General features: G+C 44.0%; 2 protein-coding genes across 2 annotated transcripts in view; one reads left to right on the top strand and one right to left on the bottom strand.

Annotated features, from left to right (window-relative positions):
* The window catches only part of rtkna (rhotekin a), a 25,787-nt gene extending 13,972 nt beyond the window's left edge, over positions 1–11,815 (top strand). Inside the window, 8 exon segments of the mRNA XM_048243721.1 lie at positions 1–8; positions 2,486–2,580; positions 3,553–3,659; positions 3,991–4,119; positions 4,811–4,976; positions 5,794–5,898; positions 8,956–9,419; positions 9,422–11,815. The exon segment at positions 1–8 is cut by the window's left edge and continues 217 nt beyond it. Coding sequence (XP_048099678.1) covers positions 1–8; positions 2,486–2,580; positions 3,553–3,659; positions 3,991–4,119; positions 4,811–4,976; positions 5,794–5,898; positions 8,956–9,419; positions 9,422–9,751 — 1,404 coding nt within the window. The 3' untranslated portion in view covers positions 9,752–11,815.
* A 317-nt stretch (positions 11,816–12,132) lies between these two features.
* Positions 12,133–12,500, bottom strand: part of si:dkey-40c11.2 (drebrin-like protein A) — a 38,230-nt gene continuing 37,862 nt past the window's right edge. The window contains exon 16 of the mRNA XM_048244606.1: positions 12,133–12,500. This exon is cut by the window's right edge and continues 776 nt beyond it. The gene's annotated coding sequence lies outside the window, so the exon portion shown is untranslated.

Here is a 12,500-nt window from a genome sequence, read left to right on the forward strand (position 1 = left end):
TCCGTCCCGTGAGTGGACAGTCCCTCTCTCCGTCCCTCGTCCCTTACGCCAGCCAGTTGTCCTTGTCCGTTTGCTCCCCCACCTTAATTGCCCAGCAACTGATGCCTTCACCCGCTTTGTCAATAGCGATTAGTCAGGGGCAGTTATGTCCAGAGAGGGTGATTTTCATGGTGCCTGGCATGTCCAGCAGGGTCTTATAGTAGCTGATAAACAAGTGTTTTGCAATGCCTGTGAGTGGAGCTAGCATATTGCTCTGATAGCTATTAAAGGCTGTTGCACACCACACTACAGATTTTTAGTGACTTTTGCTCTTCTTTTTTTAAAAATATTCCATTCTTTGCCAAACAGACTTGCAAAGCACATAGAGGAGTTAGATTTAATCAGAGCCATATAAGGGTAGAGTTGCGACAACTCCATTGACGCTAATGTTCCATTTTTTTTTTTCAACAATGGCGGCTAATGGAAGCCTCAAATAGTTCCCGAAAGTTAACAATTTATAATAGCAGCAGTGCAGTTACAGACTGTTTGTAGCCAACATTTCAGACTCAGATTTACATTATTGGCTCATCCGAATAATAATAATAATAACAGTAATAGTAGTAAAGTAATAGTATTAATAACCTAATTATAATAATAAACTATTTATGTATCGACTATGACAGCTTTTCTGCTGCTCAGTTTTTATCAGTTCCTTATCAAATAAATTAAAAGAGGCTAAAGCCCAATAAATGTGCCACACATAATAACCCAATATAAGATAAACCTTGCCTATACCATTTCAATTAGGCAGCACTAGGCAACACCACAAACGAGCTGTCATTAAGTTTTTGCGTTTGTAGCCTACAACTTTTATGACGTGACGTGTCTTGGGCATTTAGCTTTACCATTATGTCAACATAGTTGTAACGTTATGCAATGCTCATCTAGGCTATGGATTTAAGTGGTTTCATTTTAAAAAGGGCAGCAAAAGTGGGATAAAGTGCAACTGCTTCCCCAAAACAATTCCTCCATAACTGTGGATTTAATCGTTTGATATGTGGATAACTTTCAGTGGACTAAACACATAAAAGGTAAGATTTTGTTATCACAAAGCTAGCTGGTTTGTTAAATATGGCTAAGCATATTTACAGCCAACTTTGTAGGCCTACTTGCAGCAGTGAAACTGAGTTTGTTGTTAACATTGTTGGTAACGTAAACATTTCTGCAGTTCGGAGAAGGACTGTTTTTTTTTATTTTGCATTCATTTTCATTGGCAAAAGCTAGCCTATGCATGAGAGAACCTAGATTTGAGGGAGCTGCAGCTGTTACACTAGCCCAGTGATGAAGGATCGTGTAAAATCCCCTTCCCCAGAAAGTTTCAAACCAAGCTTGCGCTGATGATGCATGATCACTGATCAAATTGCTATTTTCTGACACAATGCACTCCATTTCCAGGTGCTCACCTGTCTCAAGCTCTTTAGCCTAGCATCTGCTGTTCACAGCACGGTGAATGACAAACGATGACAAAATGCTGTTCATGTTTATGAATTCATATCCTGGTTATTTATCGAAGGACTTACATGTCACGTTTTATATTTTATTATGATCACTCGCATTACCATGGGGTTACTAAATAGGTAGGTAATGCTACGGTTAACTTAGAATGCCCACTATTACACTGGAGATGTTAAAAAACTTTTAAACTTGTTTTATTCTGCCGCGACGATAGGCTAGGCTTGGCTAGGTAATTCGCTCATTAGCTCAGATCAGTGACTACCAGAGGAAACGCGGGATAGAAAGCTCAAACAAGTAATGTTAGACTAGCTGTGTTACAGTTTCTCGTTGCAATCAAAATTTCACAGGAGCTCCATGCGCTTTTGTAGGCTACACGCAGTCTCAAAAACACTGTTTACAGCTTTTCGAGTCACTGTACGAGGTCATTTATTTTATATAGCGATAATTTAGATACATTTATGGGGTGGGTGCAATTGCGTTTTCTAAAGAATCTCTTCTTTTGTACAGAAATTAATATTAAGTGACACAGACGTAAAAGGGCGGGGAAAAAACGTCACCTTATATAGCAGCTTATAAGCGTATAAGATATAAGGTCTGGAATTTAATTTAATATTGTTGTAATGGTAGGATAACTACATAGTTTACACAATAATTACACTGTGTTATAAATATTGTATATCAATGCATTTATTGACTGTCAATTAACCAAAATCGTGGCTCTGTCTATCATTATTCTAATCCATTGTCAATCACTTCCGGGAACTATTTGAAGTTTACATGAACCACGTGACCTTAACGAATTTTGAACACCCATTGTCGTAACTCTACCTTTATATGGCTCTGGATTTAATATATGTGCTCCACATGGAAAAGCACCCACAGCATGCCTTTAGCATTGCTAACACCTAGCTAACACCTCACTGTGGCATCTGAGCCAGTATAGCACCTGCCCTGTGTCCCAGTGCCAGACGCGTGTCCTCTCTCTCTGCAGTGGCCCCAAGTATCACCTCCTGGCCCACACCACACTCTCACTGGCACACGTGCAGGACTCCTTCCGCACGCACGACCTCACCATCACTGCCAACGGTGAGTGCAAACCTGACTCCAAGGGTGCTCTGTCCGTTTCTCTCTCTCTCTCTCCTTAGAGGTGCAGTCACTGATTTTGTCAAAATGGATAATACTTTCTCTCAACCGCTGATCAAATGGCACCTCTCTCTCTCCGGTGCTCCAGAAGCCATGGAAGGTTGGACTCACTGCTTGTTTTCCATGTACAGTACAGTACGAACCCTGGAGGGTTTTCTTGTGGAGATGACAGCTAGACAATCACATGAAGCCATCACTGAATTTGACAAGCTGTTTATGGGGTTAGAATGGTGGAGGGCACCTTTAAGAGCTTAGAGCTGCCTCTAGTCTGGCCCAGATTAGGCCCACAGACTGACCTTGCCATCTGGAACACTGCAGGACTACACATCCTGAAATCACATACAGACAGACACACAGAGAGAGAGAGAGGGTGAGAGAGAGAGAGAGAGGGAGAGAGAGAGAGAAAGGGAAAAGGATGGACTTTGGAAGGAGAGCACATCACAGAGGGGGGTAAATGGAGAATTGATGTGTTGTGAATTATGAAAGGGCTGCTCGGTCAGTTCTCCATGGCTGGGTTTCAGGCTGAGACAGTAGCTAGCAAGAGGAAGAGAGAAGTCCTGCTGGGGGCTGTAGTTGGAATCAGTGTAATTAGCTGCCATAACTCAGACTAGTTCAGGAGGCTATGTAAACATGTGTATGTGATTCTTCATTTAGTGATCATGTGCAAATCTATTCATCAGAATATCATTAGCGCTTTAAACTGCTTTTAGTTCAGCTCGAAGTAGTGTTTCCACACTATATCCACAGGATTTTGCCATGACAACATGACACATTCATTAACTCCACCATAAAATCAATGGTTTTGATCATCGAAAGGCCTCTGGGGCGGTAGTGCTCTGTTCACTGCTGACTGTTGGAGGCGCTGTTGAGCGTGTTTCATTCCTGTTGTGTGTGTGTGTGTGTGTGTGTCCACAGAGGACTGCTCCTTCTGGGTGCCGCTGTACGGGAGTGTGTGTTGTCGCCTGGCGGCCCAGCCCAACTGCATGAATCAGCAGATGATGAGCGGACGCCTGAAGGTCAAGGTGTGTGGCTCACACTTCCCTGTCCTGGTGGGTCAGGTGGATGTCCTTCGAATGTCCCACTGAACCTTCTTTATACATCCTCCTCTCTGTCTCTTCATATCTTCCTCTCTGTCTTTTCTATATCCTCCCCTCTCTCTCTCCATATCCTCCACTCTGTCTCTTTCTCTTCCTGTATTGCTATGAAACTCCTTTGAGCAGCATTTTTCTTCACTGTTGTTGTCCTCTCCTCTCCTCTTCTCTTATTCTCTGTCACTCTCTACTTGTATTATTTACTTGTAAAGTTGGACCTTCTTCATCTGTTTTTATCTTTACTTACCTCTACTCCTACCAGCATGGGAACGACTCTCAAAGCTACACGAATGTCTACGGTGTCCTTAAGGGGACAAACCTCTTCTGCTACCACCAGCAACAGGACATGGACGCGAATGTGGATCCCGCAATAACAATCGGCATCAACAAAGTAAGTCGGGGCACTTTCTCACGAACCGCTGCGTAATTTCCTGAGACAGGAAAGACAAGTCATGCCCCAAAGCATTCAGCATCTATTGATTTCCTCCCTGCTGCTCGTTACTGACCACCATAATTAATCACCACGCGTCTCAGAACCCCAAACAGTCTGACCCAACTATCCCTCTTCATCCACGCTATGTTAAACCGAGACTTCACCACCAAGGCACATCTGTTTGGTGTTTTTCAGCTACCAAATGTTTTTGTTATTATTCACAGAGTGCGCATTTAATTACCCCCATTTTTGTGCGTGTGTTGAACCACATCAGTGTCTGAGATGTCAGCGGAGAGCTTGGGTGTGGCCGTCTTGAGTCTGTCTTCACGGGCAGAGTGAGAGAGTCATGGAGAGAGGCTCTGTTTTATTCAGATGCACACAACTTGGCAATAGAGCGCCCCGAAATGGTTTTAGAATGAAACATTCATGGCTAGCTCATCCTGGAGTTATGCAGCGGGCCTTGTTACGTAGTGAAGAACATACGGGGTGTGGAGAGCCATGTGTTAATGCCGATGAGAGGAAAAGAGACTGGCCTACATTTTGGAGTTGTTTTAGTCTCAAAAAGGATGTGTGTTTCTCTGTGTGTTTTGCTGTGCGTGTGCGTGCGTGCTTGCGTGCGTGTGTGTGTGTGTGTGTGTGTGTGCATTAGGAGACGAGGATACGAGCGGCAGAGAGAGACCCCCACAGTAAGGCCCAGAGCATTTGCATCAGTAACCAGTACGGTGGGGAGGAGGTGACACACACACTCCTCACAGAGAGCAGAGAGGACACACAGCGCTGGATGGAAGCCTTCTGGCAGCACTTTTATGACATGAGTAAGAGTCAGAGGGACCATGCACACACACACACACACACACACACACACACACACACAAACACACACTGCCTCTCTAACAGTGCAATAAACAAACTCCCACATACTCACACATACAAACTCCCACATAATCACACTCAATCACAAACTGCCACAGATACTCTCTCTCACACACACACACACACACACACACACAGCAACACATGGTATACCTTTTTAACCCACAGTGCAGTAAACAAACAAACTCCCACACGCACTCTCATGCATAAAACACATTGGAATTAAAGCATTCTGCTAAGCCAGTCTGACCCTAACTATATATTCTCACACAGACCATCACAGTGTTACAAACACAAGTAAACTGACACAGATAAACAGTCAGAGACTTTGCCAGTGTGCTACTTAGGCTGCTGTAGCAGAAGCAGTAGTAAGTCAGTATATATGGAGTTGGGTAGTTAATATGAACTGATACAGGCTGGCACAATTTAATTTAGTTGAATTGCAATGTACATGCCATAATGTTACTTTACTAAGAACATGAGTTATATGTATGCCTTGTAAAATGCCTATAAGTGGAAATGAATGACTATTTATATTTAGAAATGAGGAACCTGTAGTGCAGTTCTCTCTCAGAGCCCTCATATTTGGTCTATATGATATTTGGGAAGAAACTCCATGTGTTAAAGGAGGTGAAATGTTGTCAGAAAGGTTGACTTAATAGTGGTAGCTAGCCAGATTGTGAAGTGTATAGTGCATGTAGTTGCCATTATAAAAGACTCTGGTCAGTGAAATTAAACTTGCATGTCTGCCCCCTGCAGGCCAGTGGAAGCAGTGCTGTGACGATCTGATGAAAATCGACCTGCCCTCGCCAAAGAAACTAGCCCCACTCACACCTAAGCAAGGCTCCCTCTACCATGAGATGGGTAAGGAAACACACACACACACACACACACACACAGCGCTTTCAGACATACGTGTAAGACCGGATGTTCTGCCGATGTTAAACGGTGGGGCCGTATATCTGAACGACATAACCGGTCATATGGAAGTCCGAATTTACCCGGTGTTTATACTACTCCACCCCTAGTATTTTCTCCGGACATTATGTAAATGTGCTGTGTCTGAACGAGGAGTAGAACATGCGGTTAAAATTCACACCTAGTGAGAGGGCATGTTGGTGACGTTTTTTCGTGGCGCCCATGTGGTTAGATCTGACTTAAATGCCAGTGTTATGATGGAGTGGCATAGTGCTGTCCAGAAAATCTCCGACCTGGAAAGATGCAGACATCACGGAGCTACTGTCCATGAGGGCATACAACATTTTGATAGAACACCTGAAGGGAACGTTAGAGACACGTTAGCCTACAACTGCATGGCAAGGACAAACGAATTCAGAAGACTGAATCATCATAAGCAGAAGGCGCTGAAAAGGCAGTAGCCTACAGCGACGTCGTTGACGACAATAACAGGAGTAGGCCTATTTAATCAATTGTTAGCCAACACGGTTTTCTGTTCATTGATAGCCTTCATGACCTGCTGAGCTCGCTGATATTTGCTGAGCATATATGCCTAGAGAAAATGAAAACGAAGAAAACCCAACTTTGTTCCAAGCTCCTTACGTAAATGCGACACAACGCAAACCACATTTGGGGTTCTATAGCTAATTCTGGTACATAACGTTGAAAACAGATAAATGTGTTTATTTGAAGCACACATACAAATACTGTAGGCTAGGTCAATTTCAAGTGCGCACTTACGTGACTAGCCTACTTCAAGTATTAGCCTATGCACAATAGATTTGTCTTCTTTAGCCTACATAATGCATAGGCTACACTTTGTAAACAAAAAGCAGCTGTGACAGGCAGCGCCGTGATATATATTCTAAGGTCATATCTCAAGATCTTGTGAACTCTACAAGCCCCCCACCCTCACTCGACAACCACACGGAGATTCTGTAATGTGCGTGTATGTCGTTCACACACACGTCCGTATAAGGTCAGTATTAGGTCCGCAGGTTAGCATCATATCTGAATCATCCGAAGGGTAGGACCTCCGTTTGACAAACCATATACTCCGGAGGTTATATCTGAAAGCGCTTACACAAACAAACACACATTTGCTGACTATAGAGACGTGACATCAGGGGGGAAACCTAACTTCTTTACACTGACTTGAGACCACAAGCTTTTGCCTGGCATTAGCACCCTAGGCTGTTGACTTTTAGCATCATATCAAATACATTTTTTTTTTTTTTTTTAAACAAAAACAAACAAAAAAAAAACAATATTGTGTCTGGTAGGCACTGTGGAGGTAATTAATCACTCTGTATAGTAACATATTGCTGGGCTACAGTGTAATATTATCTAACAATGTGACCATTGTTTGATTTGTCAGGTGATTCAACATGTCTGTATAGCAGAGTCTTAGAGACGGTAGTAATAATAACAAACTAGTCTCAGTCCACCTGGACTAGACCAACTAACTCATATCAAAGAGACGCTTATTAGCTGGTGTAAAGGACACCAGCTGTGTCTGGCGGTTAGTATGGCGGTCAGTGTCAGGTGCTGGATTGTCAGGTGTGGGTGAAGCGCTGTCCAGTCAGACACACACTCAATCTCAACACACATCTCCTTTAGTGAAGGTCAGTCTTGTGCTTTACGAAGCGTGTCTGTGTGTGACAAAAATGAGTACGTGAAAGAGACAAGGGGTGTGTAGATTCTTAATAATCTCCTGTCTCTCGAGTGTCTGTGTGTGTCCGTGCATGCCACTAACTGGGCTCTCTGGGGCTCCTATTCCTACTGGGGAGAAACTTCTCTTCTGTCTCTACTGCTGAACTGCCGTCTGCTCTGTGTGGGTTTGTCTGACTGTGTGTTTTCTCTTTCTTCTCTTTTCTCCCTTTTCCTGACTGCCCTCCTCCATCCTCCACCCTCATCTCACTATCCCTCCATCCATCTGATTTGTTTCCTCGCTCGCCTTCTTCCATGCGGTTGACCCTTTTTCAAATGAATTGATTAATTCCATATTTCATAATCCATTGACCACATTGTCACAACATGGCCACGTTTTTTTTTTGTTTGGCATCACCCTCCCTCATAAACACACAAACATGGACACACTTATAATTAATCCATCCATCACATCACATCACACACACACACACACACACACACACACACACACGTCGTCCCCCTCCCCTGGCCCCTTAGCTCCCTCTGTCGCTGCCCCGGTGTGTGAGGGGCTGCTGCTGCAGGATAACGCCGTTGCTGCGGAGATCCGCGCTCTGCTCTCCTCATATTACAGTGACAGGTGACCAAGCGCGACCAATCACGCCTCAGCATGGTCTTGAATCATCCATCTGCTAGGGAGATGTATGGTGGTGTCAGCATTACTACATAACAGTTGCCCTGGCAACATACAGTAATTTCTAAACAGTATGGATTTTGTTTGATCTAAACTGCTTGCGTTGTAAGTTTAAAAGTCCATATGAAACCTTCTGACCCAGAGCCTCAGGCCCATTGAAGACACTGAGTGAACATGTGTGGCTTTAGAAGTGAATAGGAAGTAAATACCAGACCTGTCAGCAACACTTGTTTTTACATCTTCATCATCTGACAGCTAATGAATATTGCTGAATATTGTTTGCTGTTTCGTGTCACATAGGTTTTAACATGGATATTTATGCTGCCAACTGAACTTCACTGTCATGGATACCAAAGGTTAATTTAATGTCAGTCTCATAGTTGATTAGTAAGTGTCTGTACTTGGAGTTTGGAATCACAAGCAGTACCGTACGTCTTATGTTGATTTCGGATTTAGTAATAGCTAATAGCCGTAGCATTTAGTGTTTTTGTGTTTCATCATACTAGTACAAAACCCCCCACATCTCCCTCCTGATACCCCGTATGCCACTCCCAAAATAGAGATGATTCATGAAGTCGGAAACTGTATGATGACATAATGACCACTCTGTCTCCTCATAGTTATTGACCCGTCGGACGACATTGGCACAGTGACGGACATCCTAACGCGGCAGATCCAAGAGTGGGAGCTGCGCACCCAGCTGAGGCGAGGCGCCACCACTCCCCCCGCCTGGATGGCCCTGTTCGAGGAGGAGGGCTCCCCGCCGACCACCCCCCAGCCCATCCCCCGCCGCCACCACCATCAGCACCACCATCAGATGCGCTCACCAGCCTCCCCGTTCCTCAGCCCCGGACGCCAGCCTGGCCGCTGCGGCCGCCTGCTCTCCTCTCAGGCCAGCCTGGCGTCGGACAGCGACAGCCCCTGCAGCACGAGCCCCTGCTCTCGCCACTATGGCTGGGCCGCCGACTCCCCTTCCTTCATCTCCCCGTCGCCCACGCCCTCCTCTTCCTCCTCCTCCAAGACTCGCTTCCGGCCGCGTACCCTGTCGCTGGATGCCAAGCTCAGCAGCTTACGCGGCCGAGGAGGTATGGGGGAGGAGGAGGTGGAGGAGTTGGCGGTGTCGGCAGGGTCCTTCAATGCTCCCCGCAAACCCCGGCTATGACGTCCTCCTCTGCGGCCACCTCGTCCTCCTCCGTGGCCCCCCACCACCGCTCCCCCACCCTGGCCACCCTGTCCAGCTCCAGCAGCTCCAGCACGTCCAGCAGCTCCAGCGAGGGCAGCACGGGCAGCAGCACGGGCAGTGCGGGAGGCCACGAGGGCGACATGCCCTTCGCCCGGCCCACAGGAGCCCGGCGCAGCCTCAGGAACTTACGCACGAAGCTGGACCCCCGCAACTGGATGCAGAGCCAAGTTTGACGCACAGCCATCCCTACCCTCATCCGCACCCTCACCCTCACACTCACAATCACGCATAGCATTACATTTAGAAGGAAAAAAAAAACTGAGCAACTGTTGAGAAGAAGAAGAATTTCTTGTCTCTTTCATTTCCCTGGGAACGAACTGGAATGATTAAGGGCCGAAGACTGTCCGTATAATGACAGAATGGGAGCAGGCCAGACGCAAACAAAACGCAGGTCTATATGACATGGGAGATTACCTTCTTATCACTTGGGAGTCAACCATTGCACAATGTTTACTCACGTGTAATACCTACAGGTTTCACAAGGTGATTCTTTAGATTCTTTGAGCCCTTTAGTGTCAAACTGGAAAACAAATCAGCATCCACATCATCCCTCATGAGCCAATAATAAGTCCTGCTGGTGCCATGTTCAGGTCACTCCCCCTGTCCTGAGAATGGAAACCCTTAGGGAGATGTGGTTGGTATCGCTTCCTTTAAGTTAAGCATTATGGGTACTACACAGACTCCCAAAGATTGTGTACATTTGAGCTTAACGGAAGGCTCAGTGGAATTCACACAGACTGTGCAACTACTTTAAACTCACCACATACTAATAATACTGTGACTATACTCAACTGTTGTTAACCCAAATGCAGGTTTATCCTTGAGGTGTACCCTTAGTTGCTGTAAATCTAAGACTGTAACAGAAAAAAAAAGTTGTTTTAATAACTCAATAATGATAACATTAAGAATTTCTCTTAGATTTCTTCTCAACACAAAACGTAATGTTAGCCTTGAGACTGTCCCTAAGTAGAGGAGATGTGGGAGACCTCTCCCTCCCTGGTAAATGCATGCCTGTGCTTTTGAGAAGAGCAGAGAGCAGAGCATGAGTCCCCTTACTTCTGGTCACCTGACTAAGTGCGATTGCATCAGCTCCACTACCTGCTACTGTGATACCCTCAGGGCTACGCCATTTTATAAGGTCTCCCCAGAGTGTCCCCAGAGAACTTCCCATATTTTGAAGTACCTCATATTAATGTACATGCAGTACACACACTCACTACACCCTTTACTTCCCCAGAGAAATGTTAAGCCCTCTGTACATATGGATCACATTAACGCTGCAGCAGCCTGAGGTTTTTATATAATTTTTGTGCAATAGAGAGTATTGCTTTGTTTCTATTCAAATGGGATTCATTTGTTTTTCTCTTTTCGTTCAGAAAGTTGCATCACTTAAAATGAACGAAATGTACACAAAGTCAGAAATTCAGCTGTGGTGATCAGATGTATATGATAGGACACTCTTAATGATGAACCACATTTAGTTAGTTTATGTGAAAACAGATTTTAGCTGAATCAGCTGAACGCAGTTTACCATAAAGATAAATTCAATAGTGTCCTTGTCTCCAACAAGACAAACAAATACACAGTGGATTGAAAGTATGCAATTTAGGAAATGTCTATAAGTTAATATAAATATGGAATATAAATTTTATTTCATTTGGCTCTCGATTGTGAGCATTGTCATCATAGTAGATGTAAATGAGATGAAAGATTGTAATTATGAAATTGGCCGGTTTCCATGGATCCTTAATCTAACAGAGTATCCTATTGTCCCATAACTCTTTTACAGTGACTATAAAATATGCCTCTGCATCGATGCAGACAGCGAGCATGTTACACGGTTATGAAGACTGTCCAGTGGCCAGCATGACCCAGTGACTTGCTTTATGAACACTCTCTACTTACTGTACCATACAGTCATATCAGCCTTTGTTATTATTGTAAAGTTTTGTAATCTAACATTTTATTTGTTCCTTTTATGTTAAATTGTTCATGTATTTTGTTATAAATTCTGATATATTATATTGATATATTATTTTATCAGTTACAGGCATAACTGTTCTGTCAGAAATAACACTGATTGTTAACACCTGTGCTTGGTTATTGGTCAGCAGGCTGTCTGCATGCACGTTACTCTTTAAAGAGATCAAACTTTAAGAGGAAGAAGCTAACTCCGTACATAGCCCTAACAATAAATTATTCATGAAGTAAATAACTACACAATTGTCTCCTACTCTTTCTTTTAATATATTCTACCACTGTTTTTTTTCATAAAACGCTAAAACCTACTTCTCTGCAATAATGTTGATTTAAAAAGACCACCAAGGGAGGAGTTGGCGGCATTGGCGACCTTGTCCTCCTCTGTGGCTTCCAGGAGCTCCCATTTACAGGCCTCTCTATGAATTAGGTATTGTATGGTCATCGTGGGCCTCTATAAATTAGGTATAGTATGGTCATCATAGCAGCAATTCTACAAATTGCAGTGTTTACAAAAACAAAGCAATGAACATGAATAAATTATGAAGGCAAACAGAATAAAAGCAGTGGAGTGTACCAGATTGTATGATACTGTATTTACAAGAAAGAATGGACAAACCGAGACACACATGAAAGTACAAACATGACAGAAACGGTGAACTTTCCTTCTAAACAATTTGCCTATAAAACATAGCTTTTTACATGAGCATGAAAAGGACGTTATCAGCAGTATGGGGTGTTACATGGTAAGACTGACTAGTGTACAGTAGAATAGAAGAGAACAAGCACACAAATGCAGTTAGGACAGAAGTGCAGTTTCTATTCCGCACCACGCCAGACTGAACGAGAATCATTCTCATTATTTAGGAAGGAAGTATAGAATATTGGATTGATTCAGCTTTCTGATTGGTATACGGTTATCCCTGCTAATGTGGTCATTTCAAA

Source organism: Alosa alosa, chromosome 5 (assembly GCF_017589495.1).
Source record: "Alosa alosa isolate M-15738 ecotype Scorff River chromosome 5, AALO_Geno_1.1, whole genome shotgun sequence".
Classification (NCBI taxonomy): Eukaryota; Metazoa; Chordata; class Actinopteri; order Clupeiformes; family Clupeidae; genus Alosa; species Alosa alosa.